The 17,452-nt window shown below is 47.0% G+C and overlaps 1 protein-coding gene across 1 annotated transcript in view; it reads left to right on the forward strand.

Moving 5' to 3' along the window:
- Positions 1 to 229: 229 nt before the first annotated feature.
- Positions 230 to 17,452, forward strand: part of LOC146861172 (glycophorin-C-like) — a 177,813-nt gene continuing 160,590 nt past the window's right edge. The window contains exon 1 of the mRNA XM_085645259.1: positions 230 to 496. Within this exon, the coding sequence (XP_085501385.1) occupies positions 457 to 496 (40 nt within the window). The 5' untranslated portion in view covers positions 230 to 456. The remainder of the gene's footprint in view (positions 497 to 17,452) is intronic.

Here is a 17,452-nt window from a genome sequence, read left to right on the forward strand (position 1 = left end):
TCCCTGCTCACTTTTTATGAGATTTCCTTGCACGCAGGAGTTAAGTTTTCAGAAAACATATTTGGAAGTATGTTCAGTGACGAGACTTTCCTCCACAAAGGGGCTTATTCGTCAGAATGTGATAAGCTGAATTCTCGTTTTTAAAAAGAAGTGTGAAAGGGTGTGTGCTCGTGGGGGGCAAGGAAGGAAAGGAGCTGCTGATAAAGAGGTGCTATGAGCTTGGCAGTTAGACAAGCCCAGCTTCAGCGTTGAACGTAGTGCTTGCTATCTGCAAAAACCAGGCAGCCCCTCCCTTCTCGAGAGGAGAATGCGCTGTCTCCCGTGCCAGTTTTGGAGGGTCAGAAAGCGGGCAGGGGATCAAAAACACGAGGCTCCTGCGCTCTGGCACAGCTGTTCCGCTCCGTCTGTCCTTTACTTCAGGACAGGTTAGCGGACACTGAGAGCGAAACCGAGTCGATGGCGTCGACAGAGCGCTCACCGGTGGACAACAGCGCACGTGAGTAACGGTTACTGGCGGGTGGTATTTATTTGTGTTGCCATGGAAGTCCTTTTCCGGCGAGAGGACGCTAGGCCCGTTCCACTGCGACAACACTTGAAATGTTATTAAAGTTGTGTTAGGTTTCCGTCCGTCTACTTCCACACATTCGAAATGGACTTCGTGCCAACCCGTACAGCTTGAAAATAGTTTTATTATTTATCGCACAGAGTATCTACAGTGAAACATCCTAATACTTTTCTTGTTTGCTGTCGTATTAAATACGATATGACGATGCAGTTTAAAACGAACGAATGGCAGAATGTTCATATTGTTTTTCTGACAGAAATTCCGAATTCAAGTTTGTTCACGTTTCGTTTTTTATACTTCACTTGAAAAAAGACTACTGGAGCTGGCCGAACTAAATAATTAAGGGGTGGGTTATGAAAGCCTGTGCTCGCGAAGACAACACCACTGCTCCTAAAAGCTGTCTCACTTCATTCGTTTTTTCCGACCCACCAATCAGTCTATGGCACACTGTAACATGATGCTAATGCCGATGAAAAAAGCTGGCAGGCCTGCTCATGCTTAAAGAGCAACTAACTGCATTTCTATTGAACAAAGCGAATGCTCACAGCAAGGAACCGTTCTAGTACACTCTAAACAAAAAAAATAAAAAATAAAATATATAAATGGTTAAATTAACCTTATAGTTAGTTGCATATATAATTGAAAACCTAAACGTTTTGAACCAAAAAAATCCACAGAAGTTCTCCAGTGATAGCAGCGCTATCTATAACTTGTCGTGGAGCATGTTTTCATGCATGCACTGAATATGACATCACTCATGATATGTTCTATGACATAATGTATTCTTATGTGCTCCCAATGCATCATAGGTATGTAGAGGCATTGAACAAATTGTAAATGTTTGTATTAAAGACTAACTGTCTGCAGGTCAGTTGACTTTTGTTCATTATGGTTCACACAAGTTGTTTGGTTATGCAGAAAAAGTTTACAGCAGGGCAAGGATTCTACATACTACATACTGAGTATTGTAAGCAACCTTAAGTTATTGGACAGAAGCGTCTCGGCATGACATTTCTACTTAACATAGAAGACTGTGGATCAGGTACCAACCTTTGTACATGAGCTTGTTTTGCTTCAGAAGAGGGGCAGGTAGTACGATCTCTAGCACTTCAGACCTTTGCCATTTCAAGGGAATAGTATAATTTTAAAGCACAAGCTACAAAATCCACATGATAGTACAATACGGAGTCACAAAACAAAATTGTCTTTCTCTTATTTGATGATTTATTTTCAGCCACTTTGCCTCTTCTTTTCAAACCTCATTCATGCTTTAGCCAACAGGTGTTTCGTTGATTTGAACAGTGAATTGTACAACAGTTATTCTGGGTCGGAATTACAACCGGAAGCTGAGGAATGGCCACTAAGAGATCCTAAGCGAGACAGCCCCGATCAAGTCATAGGGAATGCTAAGAATGGAAGGTTGGTGATGGGTCTAAAGTTCTTGAGATCGTTCTGGTCTGCTTCAGATTTTTTTTAACAGGGGGTGACTTGGCCTTGTTTAAGGCAGTCTGGCATCAGTTGCTCAAGGAGCTGTTAATGATCTTGGTCCATAGAGGGGCTAAGGTTGAGGTTTTTAGCCAGGGTGGCAGGTAGTGGATTTGCGTAGTGGGGGGAGGGTTTGGAATTGGCAATCACCAAGGAGATGTCTTTTACTCTGAGGGGTTTGAAGACCTTTAACTTTCGGGTGTGAAGAAGAGTCTTGGGTAATAGATTATTTTGGCGGTTAAAGGGGGAGTAGTCGGTTTTGGGGATCATGGAGTGGAATAGGATGGGTTTTCTCCGTTTTGGGCAAAGAATCGCTGGATTCTACAGGTGATAGTCTAAAGGGAGCTCGATTTTGGTTATTTTCTCATTGAAGAATTTGGCCAGGTTGTCACATTGTAGTTTTTTCAGACAGGGGAATTTTCTATGGCAGGTTTGATTTCGGATAATGTTGAAGAGCTCTTTGGGGAGTTTTTTGGCTTTCTCGAGGGCATTCTGGAAAAAGGTGGTTTTCTCTTTGAGGATATTTGTTTTGTAGTGCCTGCGTTCTTTTCTGAGTTAGAGAAGGTTGACTGAGGATTCTGTTGAGCCAGGCTCTCAACGGGGTTTCTCTTACCTTTTTGTGTTTCAGGGGTGCTACTCTTTGGTGTATTTCTCATGAGAGTTTCACTGTCTGAAAACAGCGTGGTACAGAGTAAATTCTCTTCATGGAGTAAACAGTGTCAACAGTCACTACCTTTCTACTTATATCCACTTCATTTCTCAATGAAGGTTCAGTGAGGTTTGGTACAGGTAAAGACTATCCGTAGTATTGCATTAGTTAAATAACCGGGCTTGAGTGTCTGGAGGACCTTGTTTTTCCTCGAACAGTTGTATACAGATTGAACACTGTATGCACTATAGGTTACCATTTTATTTGTGGTTCATAGTCAACATGAACTTGGCTGCCCATGATGTATATCAGCAAACAAATGATGGACGGAATGCTGACAATGCAAACATTCTCCCCCAGTCAAAAGGTCTGGGTTAAATCCATCGTTCTTTTGCCCACTACGCCTCCCCAGTTTGGACCCAGCCATATAACCCCGAAAGGGGTCCTAGGATGCTTGTTTCCAGTCCAGGGAGGACCTGGCTTGGCAGTTTGGGCTGGACTGTTCCCATAAGGCACAGGGTCAAGACTGATTTGCATATGGCTAGGTTCAAACTGGAATGGGATGGTGAGCAAAAAAAACGATGTATTTAGGCCCAGATCTCTGTACTGGGGTGAATGTATGACATTGTTCTGCATTCTGTTCATCAACTGGTTTTTTTTTTTGCATTTGTCACCCCGAGTGGGACGGATATGCCCAGACGTGGGTCCGTTCTCTCCATGCCACTGGAATCATGCTATCCTGGCTGAAGAGGGGTGAAACCCCGAAACCGGTCCTAGGATTCTTGTTTCCAGTCCAGGGAGGACCTGGCTTGGCAGTTCGGGCTGGACTGTTCCCATGAGGCACAGGGTCAAGACTGATTTGCATATGGCTGGGTTCAAACTGGAATGGCATGGTGAGCAAAAAAACGATGGATTTAGGCCCAGATCTCTGTACTGGGGTGAATGTATGACATTGTTCTGCATTCTGTCCATCAACTGTTTTTTTTTTTTTTGCATGATGTGTATAGCACAGGGTCAGTGTTGCAAATAATACAAACTTGCTTTACCTATGGAATTTCCCACAGGGCCTAGCGTGCTTGTTTGGGGGAGGGGCACACAGCCCCCCTCCCTGGGCTAATTATGGCAGCGGGAACCCCATCCCTGGGGCCTGGCACAGTTATCAGGAGAAGGGGGCAAGCAGCCCCCTCCCGGGCTGAATTTGGCCTTAGGGACTCCATCCCCTGGCAGCATTTCTCCCCCCCCCCTCCCCCCTTCCCCCCCCCCCCCAGGCCGATTTCAGCCGTGGGGACCACATCCCCTGGGGCCTGGCACCATTTAGGAGGGGGAGGGGACTCCTCCATGGTCCGATTTTGTCCCCAGAGCCCCCATACCCTGGGGCCAGCCACTATAGTGAAGGGGGAGGAAGAATGTGCCCCCCCAGCGATTTTAGCCCCGGGGCCCCATCTCCCGGGGCCGGTTACGATTTTAAAGGAGAAAAGGTGCACGTTCAGCCCCGTCACCCCATCCCTCTGGGCCCTGTGTTAATATTAGGGGAGAGGTGACACACAGCCCCCCTTCCTGGGCAGATTTCGGCCACAGGGACCTCAAATACCAGGACCCAGCGTTAATGTTGGGGACCACATGGCCCCCCTCCCTCGGCTGATTTCAGCCCGGGGACCCCATCCCATGAGACCCGGTGTTAATATTAGGGGGAGGGGGCCACCTGGCCCCCCTTTCTGGGCCCATCCCCGGGGCCCTGCAGAATAAAAGGTGGGTGCCCTTGGCACTCCCGTTGGGGGCAGCAAGTGTAGCCCCCATGGCCCGAGCCAGCTCCCTGGAAGCCGGTGTGAGCCTTCATTGCTACTGCCCGCAGGGAGTAGTAATAAGGCTGCATCCTGTAGGTGGGAGCAATATTTAAATCTGTTTTCCTGCCCGCATCACTGCAGGCAGGAATACTGATCTAAAGTCCACTTCCAGCGGGCGGTAGCATTTTTGATGCTCCCACCAGCTGGCGGCAGACTTGGTGTTTGCTCCCACAAGATGGGAATTCAAAAATGCAAACAAAAGTTTCCCTGCCCACGCTCCTACGTTCAGGTAAACCACAATTTCCCGGGGGTGGGACCCCAGGATCTAGACTGTGAGCCTGCCCTGGGGGATGAGGTCCCCAGGGCCATTTATGGCTCAAGGAGGCGGGCCGGGTGGCCACCTTACCTTAAAGGAATTGGCCCGGGGTGGGCTCCTGGGGCCTTTTCAAGCTCAGAGAGAGGGCAGCCAAGCAACCCCATCCCCTTTAGGTTAAATTATGGTTCCCGGGGCAGCTCCCCCCGGGTCCTTTAACAGCTTAGGGAGGGAGCTGCACTTCCCTCCTTCCCATGCAAATTGTTTTGGCTCCCGAGGTGGGATCGCTGGGGCCTCTGGAGGCTAAGGGAAAGGAACCACACAGGCCCCCTCCCATTTATACACACAGCCCCAGGGGTAGGCTCCCCATGGCTTATAATGAATAAATGCGATCCTGCCCCCATGTTTTTTTCTGATCCTGCGAGTCTTGCGGGATTGCAGCAATTTTTGTTTTTCCTTTTCTTTTTTGGTCTCAGGGGATTCCTCTGGCCCCTCATGGGGTCTAGGTGATCAAGGTTACTCTATCCTGCACCCATAAATCAGGGCAGACTGAGAACACAAAGCAGGCCTGGCAATTCAATCGGACTGGCCCCGAAAGGGGTGGTGCTAGTGTGAAGCACTGCTTCTTCACTAAACCGGCCCCCAGCATTGCTGCTTTTGTTAATAGGGGCTGATATTGCAGCACTGCTGTAAAACTGGCCCACAGTAACAAAACTGCCCCCCATTTCTCCAAAACCAGCCCCCACCCTTCCAGGCCACCGGGAAAATGCCAGATGCGCGTGACAGCCAGTCCGGCCCTGCCATATATATATTTTTTTAAGAGCTTCAGGACAGGGGATTATGCCCCCTAGACCTTTAATGTCTGTCTGCACATTTCTTCCCATGTTCTCAGCAACATTGTTCTCATGTTAACTCTCTCTTGGGAGTCTGACTCCTGCATGAGCGAGATGGCCCATGGTAAATAAAGCTCCCTGGACCAATCAGAATGCTCAATTTTCAAATTGGTGCTCCTGTGAGAGTTTCAGAGACTCTTGCGAGCTCAACTGCCAAAATATAACATTATTTTTTACTCTTAATTTCTCAAAAACTTTAAAAAAGTTACACCAAATCACAAAAAGCACAATCTGCAGTCCAAGATCTAACTTCCTGCCGAAATTAGTGTAATTCAGTTTAGCAGTTTTTGCTGTAGCCTTGTCTAAAGAAGTCTATAGAAAATGCATGTGGATTTTGTGTTTTGTATTTCCCCCCATTTTCTCAGGCCCCGCTTGATGGATCCCCCCGAAACTTTACAGGAAGAAGCTGAGGCAAATGAACGTTTTTTTTAGAAAGTTTTGTGAAGATTCATCAAACGGGGCCAAAGTCATTAGCAAACCAAAAAACGCTCTGCCTATGGAAAAGCAGACCTAACTATAACTACCTAAGTGGTTGAGTAGGTCTGTGAGTGGGTATTTGAGTAGTTGTATGGGTGAGTGAATGGCTGTGTTAAGAGGCTGTTTGGGTGAGTGATTGGCAGTGTGGTTGAATAGGTGGGTGTTTTAGCAGCTGTATGGGTGAGTGAGTGTTTGTATGAGTGGCAGAATGAGTGAGTGGCTGTATGGATGAGAGAGTGGGTGTGCGAGTATTAGTATGGGTCTGTGAATGGGTATGTGAGTTGGTGTATGAGCAGGTGTATGAGAGGTTGTATAGGGATGTGAGTGGGTCTGTGGATGATATCATCAATGATTTCACTGACCATGTCATGAGTGATGTAATATGTGAGGTCATAATCAGTGCATTGTGCAAGTGTAAGTTATAGTTAGCTCAGGTAACTATAGTTTCTGAAATTGACTGGTTTTGTATTATTGAAATCTTAGCCTAACTATAATGTCTCTATAACCTTTGTTTTTTTCAGTGAATTTTTAGTTTTTTTTAATGTTGTTTCCTAACTATAACGTCCCAGTAGCCTATTTTTGAGTGAATTTCTAAGGTTTTTCAAATCTTATTTCCTAACTGTAACCTACAAACTTTGAGAGTGAGTTTGTGCATGAGTGTCTCAGTGGGTCTGTGAGTGGGCGCATTAGTCTGTGAGTCTCAGATTTGGTCTGGGTGTGAGGGTCTGTGAGTGGGTGTGAGGGTCAGTGAGTGGGTGCATGAGTATAGGTCCGAGGGGCTGTGTAAGTGGCTGTTTGGGTCTGTGAGTGGGTGCTTGAGTCTGTGAGTGGGTGCCTGAGTGTCTGGCACTCATACATACACTGGCAGTTAAAGTCAGAGTGTATGAGATGGTGTCTAAGTGTCTGTGTGGGTGTGTCAGTAGCTGTGTGAGTGACTCAGCCACAAAGGGACCGCATCTCACCTTTTATCCAACAAGAATCCACAGTTTTGCACAAAATAGCTACCAAAGTGGAGTTCTTTCTACTGGTGCTATCTCTTTAGGTAAATGCCCAGTACATATTCTACTCTACAGCTGCTTAATGAAGCAAGTGGAAATGTCACCAGTGACCTTGTGTGTGTTTAGCAATCTGATGGTTCCTTTATCCAGAAATATGTGATAACATCAATCCACCTATAGTGAAGACAACAAGACTATAAAGAGGTAAATCTCCTCCAAGCAAGGACCCTTCCTCTTAACTATATGAATAAATGCTTCTCTGCTTAGTAGAGATGCCCACATATTACTCGGCGTCAAGAACTCCTCACCAAAATCTGCTTGTTAAGTTGTCCATCATCTTGGGAAAAGGCAGGAAGACCTTTGGAAATTACTAAGGTGGGCAGGGCCAAAAGGGCAAGCATAAAAGGGATTTCTACATTTGCATACTCCTAGCAATTTAAAGGAAAAACCATGGACTCTGCTCTCACCAAGAGAAGACAAGAAAGAACCCACTTCTCACAGTCACATACAGATTGTGCTCCAATAGATCAATAATTTAGTCACCTTCACAAAGGATTCCAGATCATTTTTCAATATGGAATTGCGAGAAAACACACTTGCTTTGCATTCACCAAGCCAAGGAGCTAGGATCATATGTTCTTTACCAAAGTGGAGCTTCAACAGGGGCACCTGCTATGTTTATATGTGTGAGTGCTTCCTGTTGATGTTTATTTTTTGTGAAATGAGGAATCAGGGCCAGAATGACCCCTGGGACCCCATTCTTCCCTGGCCGTCATTACTTAATGGGGAGGTGGCCTGAGAGACCCCCTCCCAGCACGATTTTGGCCCCGGGGACCCCATTACCCTGTGCTCGGCTGACATTTAATGGGGCAGCGGGGGCCCCTTTCCCCGGTCTTATTTCACCCCAGGCACCCCATCCCCAGGGCACCCAGTGTGCTATGGGACCAATGGGGGAGCCTTGATCCCCTCGCGGTCCCAGCCGATTCACCATTCCTACGCAGGGAGCTACTGGAAATGCGGCTCCCTGCATGCAAGAGCAATACTTTCATCTCTTTCCTTGCCCACATGTCTGCAGCGGGGAAAGCGATGAAACCTCCACTTCCAGCAAGGCGGAGCAGTTTGACAGCTCCCGCTTGCTTGAAGCGGAGTGTTTGCCTTTGCTTGGCGGGAGCTGTCACAGCTATGTCCCGGGGATGGGCACCTGGGGGCACACCAGGAGCCGGCCCTGGGGGGTGGCTGACCCCATGGCCATTAATGGCCATGGAGAGGTGTGGCTCCTGGGGCTTATGGGGTTCTGCGTGGCACCCCTATTTATTTTATTTGAAGCCCAGGGAAGGTAGTGGTTCCCCGGGGGATCAACACAGCCGTCCTGCATTAATATAAACCAGAGGTGGTGGTCTCCGGGGCATAAATAATCCCTAGGAGGGGGGCCCTATTTGTCTCCCTCCTTATTTATTTAACTACACACTGGACCTGGCCCCCCCAGTGCATTATTAAAAGCAATTGCGGCAGACCATGCTTGGTTTTTTTTTTCAATTCACTGCGATATTAGCAAATATTTCACAAAACCTGCTGTGGATTCGAAAAAAAAGGCTTTTTGCCCGGAGGAGAGGGGGCCCTCTGGGACCCCAGCACCAGAGCTAGAGGGTCAGGGTATTCTAACCATGCCCCCTTTTCTTCTTTGTCTGCATTTGTGTTTTTTGGAAGATGACTGCCAACACTTCCTGGTTGAAGTGTTTGCAGCCAATCAGAGTTCTGCAGATCTATGCACGAGCTTGTCATTATTCGCGAAAGCTTCGAATCGCAAATATAAAAATTTTGATTCCCCCTAATTTCTTACATCTTGAATATCTCTAAGACTACGGAACAGATTTGCACCTAATCAAAAAAACACGCTTTCTGGACCAATGTCTAGCTTTCTGCAAAATTTGGTGTAATTCCTTCCAGCGGTTTTGGGCTGTAGTTCTGTTCAAAGCCCCTATGGGATTTAACATGGGAAATGCACTTTTTTAACACCCCTTTTTCTTCACCCCGCATGATAGATTGTCCTAAAACTTTCCATGCTCAACTAGAATTACCGGCGCACTGTTTTTTAAACATTTCGTGAAGATTCGGCAACTGGCGCCAAAGATATAGTAAAGTCAAAAAATGCATTTCCTATGGAAACATGGTCCTAGCTATATATCTATATATATAACTATGTATCTATCTATATCTATATCTATATAGATATAGATAGATATATAGCTAGGACCATGTTTCCATAGGAAATGCATATTTTGACTTATATATATATATATATATATATGTATGTGTATATTATCTACTGGCGGTCGCCAGTAGATAGTTATAGTTAGGATCGTGTTTCCATAGGAAATCCACAACATTCTATTTGGAATAACTTTGGCGCCGATTGACGAATCCTCGCGAAATTTTCAAAATAGGTGGGGCGCTCCGCTCCGCTCCTTCCCTGAAAGTCTCGGGGGGATTCGTCAAGCAGGGGCTGAGAAAAAGGGGGGGTCCCAAAATGCGTTTTCCCCATGCATTTTTCCATAGGACCTTTAGTCCAAGCTACAGCCCGAACGGCTGAACAGAATTACTTGAAATTTGGCAGAGAGGTAGTCCTCAGGTCAGGGATGTGCCTTTTGCAGGTCTGGTGTAAATCTGTTCAGTATTTCCTGAGAAAATAGCATTTAAAAGCATATATATATCTATAAGCCCGCACCGTGCGCGTACGGTAAAACTTACCGTACGCGCACGTTGCCGTGCGCTAGCGCGATTCTGATTGGTTGTTAGATCTTAGTAAACATTCGAATCGGTCGAAACCAGGAAGTGTCGGCCGCCATTTTGTCTCTCGCAGTCTGAGGGGGTGAAAAACAAAGGTGGAGAACGTGAAAAGGGGGCAGGGTGGACAGTTCCTGACCCCCTAGCCTTTGTCAGGGGGTCCCAGAAGGACCCCCAAGGGCCAAAATTTCCCTTAATTTTTTTGCGAAAAATCACGGCGTACACGTAGCGTGCGCGTACGGTAGAAACGGAAAAATTCAGCGAACTGCGTAACGTGGGCGCGCGGTGCGCAAAGCGCACCGTGCGCCCACAGCGTGCGTACGGTGCGCATACGGTACGCGCACGGTGAAAAACCTTAAAAAAATAAATAAAATACATAACTTAGCATTTAAAAAACCGTACAAATTCACTGAAAAAAACATAGGTTTCACACACGTTATAGTTAGCTGGACATTTCACTCGTGAAAAACCATTGAAATTCCCCCGTTATAGTTAGTGCAGGCAACTATAACTCACGCGACCGCAATCCTCTGCTGATGACGTCAGATATTACATCACTGATGACATATGTGTCTTTCTGAAAAAAAAATATTTGTAATATATGTATAGCTAAAAATGAATGGAAGAAGACATGGGTAAATAAGTGTCTAAATACAGTGCTTTTTGTATTTTGGTGTAAATCCATTCAGTAGTTTTTATAGATATTTAAGATTTAAAAATATACATTAATAGCTAGGGACGTGGATCCGCGGTCCTTGTATTGAAATTTGATTGACTGCCAACATTTCAACTAGGAAGTGTTGGCTACCAACTTGAGACTCGGCTTAAAGCTGAGTCCTACAAAAAATAAAAACAACAAAAGGAGGCAGAGGAGGAATATCCTGACCTCCCAGATCAGGTAGAAGGGGGTCGCACAGTGACTCCGCCGGGGGTTAAAAATATTTTGTTTCAGTTTTGCCATGAATTCATGGGTGGATCCGCAGATCCAAGCACAATTGAAAAAAGAAGGCCCCCCCTCCTAGGCTTAATAAAAGCCATGGAGACAGTCCCCTGCCCGGGGCCCAGCTCCTTATATATGCGGGGGCAACCCTGTGCCCTGAGGACCACCCCCTCCCCGGGGCAATGTTTATATACATGCTAGGGTCCTGTTCAGCCCCGTCCCGCAGCCCCATGACCACCATCTTCCTGGGGATAAAGAGCAAAGAAGGCATAGGACCCACTTAGCCCCCCGCAGCCTGGGGGACCGCCACCTCCTCCGGACAATCATGGTATTGCAGGGGGGCGTGCACTCCCCATGTGCCCTAGGGATCACCACCTCCCCAGGGCAATTAATGTAAAGTAATGTGTGGGTGGCCACATGGCCCCACGCAGCCCTGGGGACTGCCACCTCCCCAGGTCAATACATGTAAAGTTATGCAGGGGGCCCATACAGCTCCAGGGACTGCTACCTCTCCTGGGCAATGAAAGTATGTAAATGCGGGGAGCAGTAGCCCCCACACAGCCCCAGGGACTGCCACCTCCCCGGGGCACTGCTTGAATAAATGTGGGGACCAACGCAGCCACCCCACAGCCCTGGTGACCTCCGCCTCCCCGGAACGAATGATAAAATAATGCAGGGGGACCCGCACCACCCGACAGCCCCTAGGACCATCAGTTCCCTGGGGAAATCATTAAAGTGTATAGGGGCGAACGGCCCGTGCGCCCCGGAGACCACCACCTCCCGGGCTATAATCAAATAATGAAGGGGGTCTATCGCGGACCCCCGGGGACCACCACCTCCCTTGTGCTAAAACAAATGCTGCAGGGGGGGCCTCACTGCTTCCCTGGAGGCCATAGATGGCCCTGTGGACTGCAGCCCCCCAGGACCGGCTCCTGCTACCTCCCGAGGTTCCTTCCCTCAGGAGGTAGCTGTTTGCTTTTGCTTGTGGTAGCTGACAGCTTCCACCAAGCAAAAGCAAACATAACTCCGCTTTCTGCAAGCAGGAGCTGTTAACAGCTTCTGCTTGCAGAAAGCTGAGTTTTCATCTGTTTCTCTGCATGCAAATATGCAGTTATAGTTAGTTATTTCAAGTAACTATAACTCGCGCCCTAAGGTAACTATAACTCTCACCATACATTATGCATTGCTAATTACCCCAGATATTACAGCACTCATGACATCTTTCATACAATCATTGATTATATCAATGTATTATTTTCATTTACATTTTTCCAGAGAAAATTGTAGTTACCTTATGGCATGAGTCATAGTTACTTGAAATAACTCTAACTTAAACTGCTGAATTTCTATGGTTTTGTGTGAGTAAATTTAGAACCTAACTGTAACGTCGCTGTAATCTTGGGTTTTTTAAGTGTGTGTGTGTGTATGTATGTATATATATATATATATATATATATATATATTATTGGTGTTTACACTTGTACACCCATGTCATTGAAGTCTGGCTACTGCTAGCGCAGAGGGCATATATCCTAAACAAGACGAGCGCTGGCAAAGTCAACAGACCTTGCTCTAACATGGTAATGCGTGCAAACACAGCCATTTATTTTACAATCTGGGGTGTGAGGGATTCACTCCGGCTTTACGGAACAGGCATGGTTCCTTCTCTGCTTGTTTATGTGCCATATGCGGTATTTCTGCTGAGGTCTAGATGTTGGAGGATGCAAACTGGATGATTTTATGTGTGTACTGCCAAATTTTGATGAAAGTATACCGTGAAGTACAAGGAGAGGTAGCTCTTTTTTGGGGTTTTTCTCTTCGTCTTCTGATATTCTCAAAGTACTCTTGCCCATCTGACCATGGTCCTTGAACAGACGCGCAGAGCCTTTGGTCGAAATTGAACATACATTACTCTTCAAATTACTAATAATTACTGAAAACGTATAAGTAGATCGTAGACAGGTATTCCTCTACATACATTTTCTTAGTCCCTGAAATGTGGACATGAGATTTGTGTAATATTCACATAGGGTGATATAGTGGTTGGTCGCAAATCTCACTATTGGACTTAAATTTCACAAAAATCTCTCTGATGGCCTGAATTTAGGGGAGAATATGGTGAAATGGTTGCTTTTAGTGTACATGGAAGCGAGTATTACTGAATCTCAAGACCAGCTCTGAATGTAGTCTGTTTGGTTACTAACTGTTGGAGGACATATGGAAGCACGCAACAAATTGTGAAGGACGTGCTAGTTGCTTAGTTTGCTTTGTATGAGTAATTGGATTTTCAGGTCTCGCCTATGCAGCGCGCATGCGCTGCATAGGAGTGCCTTTAGCCGTCGTTCTTCACTTTTTCAAGCACTGCACTCGTGCTTGTGGCGGCATCCACCTTGCGGGAGCGCGCAGCGGCACGCCACAAGCATGAGTGCAGTGCTTGAAAAAGTGAAGACTGCGCGCATGCGTGTGCACGCACGCACCACTCCCGGGCTTGATAAGATAAGAGTTTAACGTGTTTTCTCAGGGGCGTTGTAATCCTTACTCGATGTGCTGTCTCTCTATCTTAATTAAATGACTCTAAAATGAAATCGATTCATATAAATTAGCAATGACTAGCACAAGTACGAGTGCTTTAAAACAGCTGCTGCTTGTGCTGTTTTGAAAGATGGGAAATTACAGGTTTTCAGAACATGCAGATTCAAGTCTTCACTATAATTGTTTCTTTTATTTGTTCTGCATGTATTTATTTGCATATAATAATGTAGTATCCTCAGAGCATTAGGAATAGCCACAAATATTTAAACTCTGCAAACATGTACAGGTTTTATATTCGAACCATTGTCACAGTGAAAGTTGAGCTTTGGAGTACTCACCCTAACTGCAAATGCCTTGCATTAATGGCTGACTCACTCTCACCGACTATCACACTCACTGACACTCTCACAGACTCACACTGACACTCACACTGACACTCTCACTGACACTCACTCACTCTCACTCACTCTCACTCACACTGACTCTCACTCACACTGACTCTCACTCACACTGACTCTTACTCTCACTGACTTTCACACTGACTCTCACTCTCACTGACAGACTCTCCCACTCTCTCACTCACTCTCTCTCACCGACACTCACGGACTCACTCTCACTAACAGACTGACTCACTCAGTCTCACTGACAGACTCTCACTGACTCACTCTCACTGACTGACTCACTCTCACTGTCAGACTCTCGCTTATAGACTCTCACTGACTGTCTGTCCCACTCTCTCACTAACCGACTCTCCCACTCTCTCTCAATGACTGACTGACTCACTCTCACTGACAGACTCTCACTGATACACTCTCACTGACAGACTCGCTCTGACTCACTCTCACTGACTCACTCGCACTGACAGACTCTACCACTCTCTCAATACCTGACTCTCAAAACTCTCTCTCACTGACTGACTAACTCACTTACTCACTCTCACTGTCACTCACTTATAGACTCTCACTGACACTCTCCCACTCACTCTCACTCACAGACTGACTCTCCCACTCACTCACTGACTCTCCCACTCTCTCACTCACTGACTGACTCTCCCACTCACTTACTGACTCTCCCACTCTCTCACTCACTGACTGACTCTCCCACTCTCTCACTCACTTACTGACTCACTCTCACTGACTGACTCACTCAGTCTCACTGACTGACTGACTCAATGTCACTGACTCACTCTCACTGACTCACTCTCACTGACGGACTCTCACTCTCTCACTGACTGACTCTCTCACTGACTGACTGACTCACTCACTCACTCTCACTGACTGACTGACTCTCACTGACTGACTGACTCTCACTGACTGACTCACTCTCACTGACACTCTCTCACTGACTCTCCCACTCTCTCACTTACTGATTGACTCACTCACTCTCACTGACAGACTCACTCTCACTGACAGACTCTCACTGACTGACTCACTTTCACTGACAGACTCTCCCACTCTCGCTCGCTCACTGACTGACTGACTCACTCACCCTCACTGACTGACAGACTCTCTCTCACAGACTCACTCACTGACTGACACTCTCACTGACAGACTCACCCACTCTCTCTCACTGACTGACTCACTCTCACTGACTGACGGACTCTCACTGACTGACAGAATCTCTCTCACTGACTGACTGACTCACTGACTGACAGACTCTCTCTCACTGTCTGACTCTCCCACTCTCTCTCACTGACTGACTCTCCCACTCTCTCTCACTGACTGACTCAATCACTCTGACTGACTAACTCACTCTCACTGACACTCTCACTGACAGACTCTCCCACTCTCTCTCACTGACTGACTCTCCCACTCTCTCTCACTGACTGACTCTCCCACTCTCTCTCACTGACTGACTCTCCCACTCTCTCTCACTGACTGACTGACTCACTCTGACTGACTCACTCACTCTCACTGACAGACTCTCCCACTCTCTCTCTCACTGACTGGCTATCCCACGCTCTCTCACTGACTGACTCTCCCACTCTCTCTCACTGACTGACTGACTCACTCACTCTGACTGACTCACTCACTCTCACTGACAGACTCTCCCACTCTCTCTCACTGACTGGCTCTCCCACGCTCTCTCACTGACTGACTCTCCCACTCTCTCTCACTGACTGACTCTCTCCCTTTCACTGACTGACGGACTCTCTCACTGACTGACAGAATCTCTCTCACTGACTGACTCACTCACTCTCACTGACTGACTGACTCACTCTCACTCACTGACTGACTGACTCACTCTCACTCACTGACTCACTCTCACTGACTCTCTCGCTCTCTCTCTCTCACTGACTGACTCACTCTCACTGACTGACTCACTCTCACTGACTGACTCACTCTCACTGACTGACTCTCCCGCTCTCTCACTGACTGACTGACTCACTCTCACTGACATACTCCCACTGACTGACTCTCACTGACTGACGGACTCTCACTGACTGACGGACTCTCACTGACTGACAGACTCTCACTGACTCACAGACTCTCACTGACTGACAGACTCTCTCTCACTGTCTGACTCTCCCACTCTCTCTCACTGACTGACTCTCCCACTCTCTCTCACTGACTGACTCAATCACTCTGACTGACTCACTCACTCTCACTGACACTCTCACTGACAGACTCTCCCACTCTCTCTCACTGACTGACTCTCCCACTCTCTCTCACTGACTGACTCTCCCACTCTCTCTCACTGACTGACTCTCCCACTCTCTCTCACTGACTGACTCTCCCACTCTCTCTCACTGACTGACTCACTCACTCTGACTGACTCACTCACTCTCACTGACAGACTCTCCCACTCTCTCTCTCACTGACTGGCTATCCCACGCTCTCTCACTGACTGACTCTCCCACTCTCTCTCACTGACTGACTGACTCACTCACTCTGACTGACTCACTCACTCTCACTGACAGACTCTCCCACTCTCTCTCACTGACTGGCTCTCCCACGCTCTCTCACTGACTGACTCTCCCACTCTCTCTCACTGACTGACTGACTCACTCACTCTGACTGACTCACTCTCACTGACAGATTCTCACTGACATACTCTCTCTCTCACTCTCTCACTGACTGACTCTCCCACTCTCTCTCACTGACTGACTCACTCTCACTGACTGATTGACTCTCTCTCACTGATTGACTCTCACTGACTGACTGGCTCTCTCTCATTTACTGACTATCTCTCACTGACTCTCTCTCACTGACGGACCCTCTCTCACTGATTGACTGACTCTCGCTAAAAGACTCACTGACTCTCGCTAAAAGACTGACTCTCGCTAAAAGACTGACTCTCGCTAAAAGACTGACTCACTCTCGCTGACTGACTATCCCACTGACTCACTCTCTTTCACTCACTGACTAACAGACTCACTCTCTCACTCTCATTCACTCTCACTGACTGACTCTCACTCTCACTGACTGACTCACTCTCACTGACTGACTGACTCTCTCACTCTCACTGACTGACTGACTCTCTCACTCTCACTGACTGACTCTCTCACTCTCTCACTGACTCTCTCTCTCACTGACTCTCACTCTCTCACTGACTGACTGACTCTCACTCTCTCACTGATTCTCACTGACTGACTCTCACTCTCTCACTGACTGACTCTCTCACTCTCACTAACTGACTCTCTCACTGACTGACTCTCTTTCACTGACTGACTCTCTCACTCACTCTCACTAACTGACTGACCTTCACCCTCCTGTTATTTATGCCCCCCATAACAAAACAAGCATTGGCAAAGCCAATAGGTCTCGCCTTTGGGACCTTATAAGTGTTTAGCCATGCAACAGTTGATGCTGTTGTACCAATGATATTGTGCTGCATAACTAAATACTTATAAAGGTCCCAAAGGCGAGACCTATTGGCTATGCCAATGCTTGTTGATACAAAAGTTGTGGTGGTAAGCATTATTGGTGAACACCTTATGACTTAGTATGAGATCTTTACTGTATAGGTGGTGATACTCATTGAGGTGTTGGCCCTTCAATTTGACCTTAATTGACTAAGTTTTAGCATTGG

This window comes from Triturus cristatus, chromosome 3_1 (genome assembly GCF_964204655.1).
Source record: "Triturus cristatus chromosome 3_1, aTriCri1.1, whole genome shotgun sequence".
Lineage (NCBI taxonomy): Eukaryota > Metazoa > Chordata > Amphibia > Caudata > Salamandridae > Triturus > Triturus cristatus.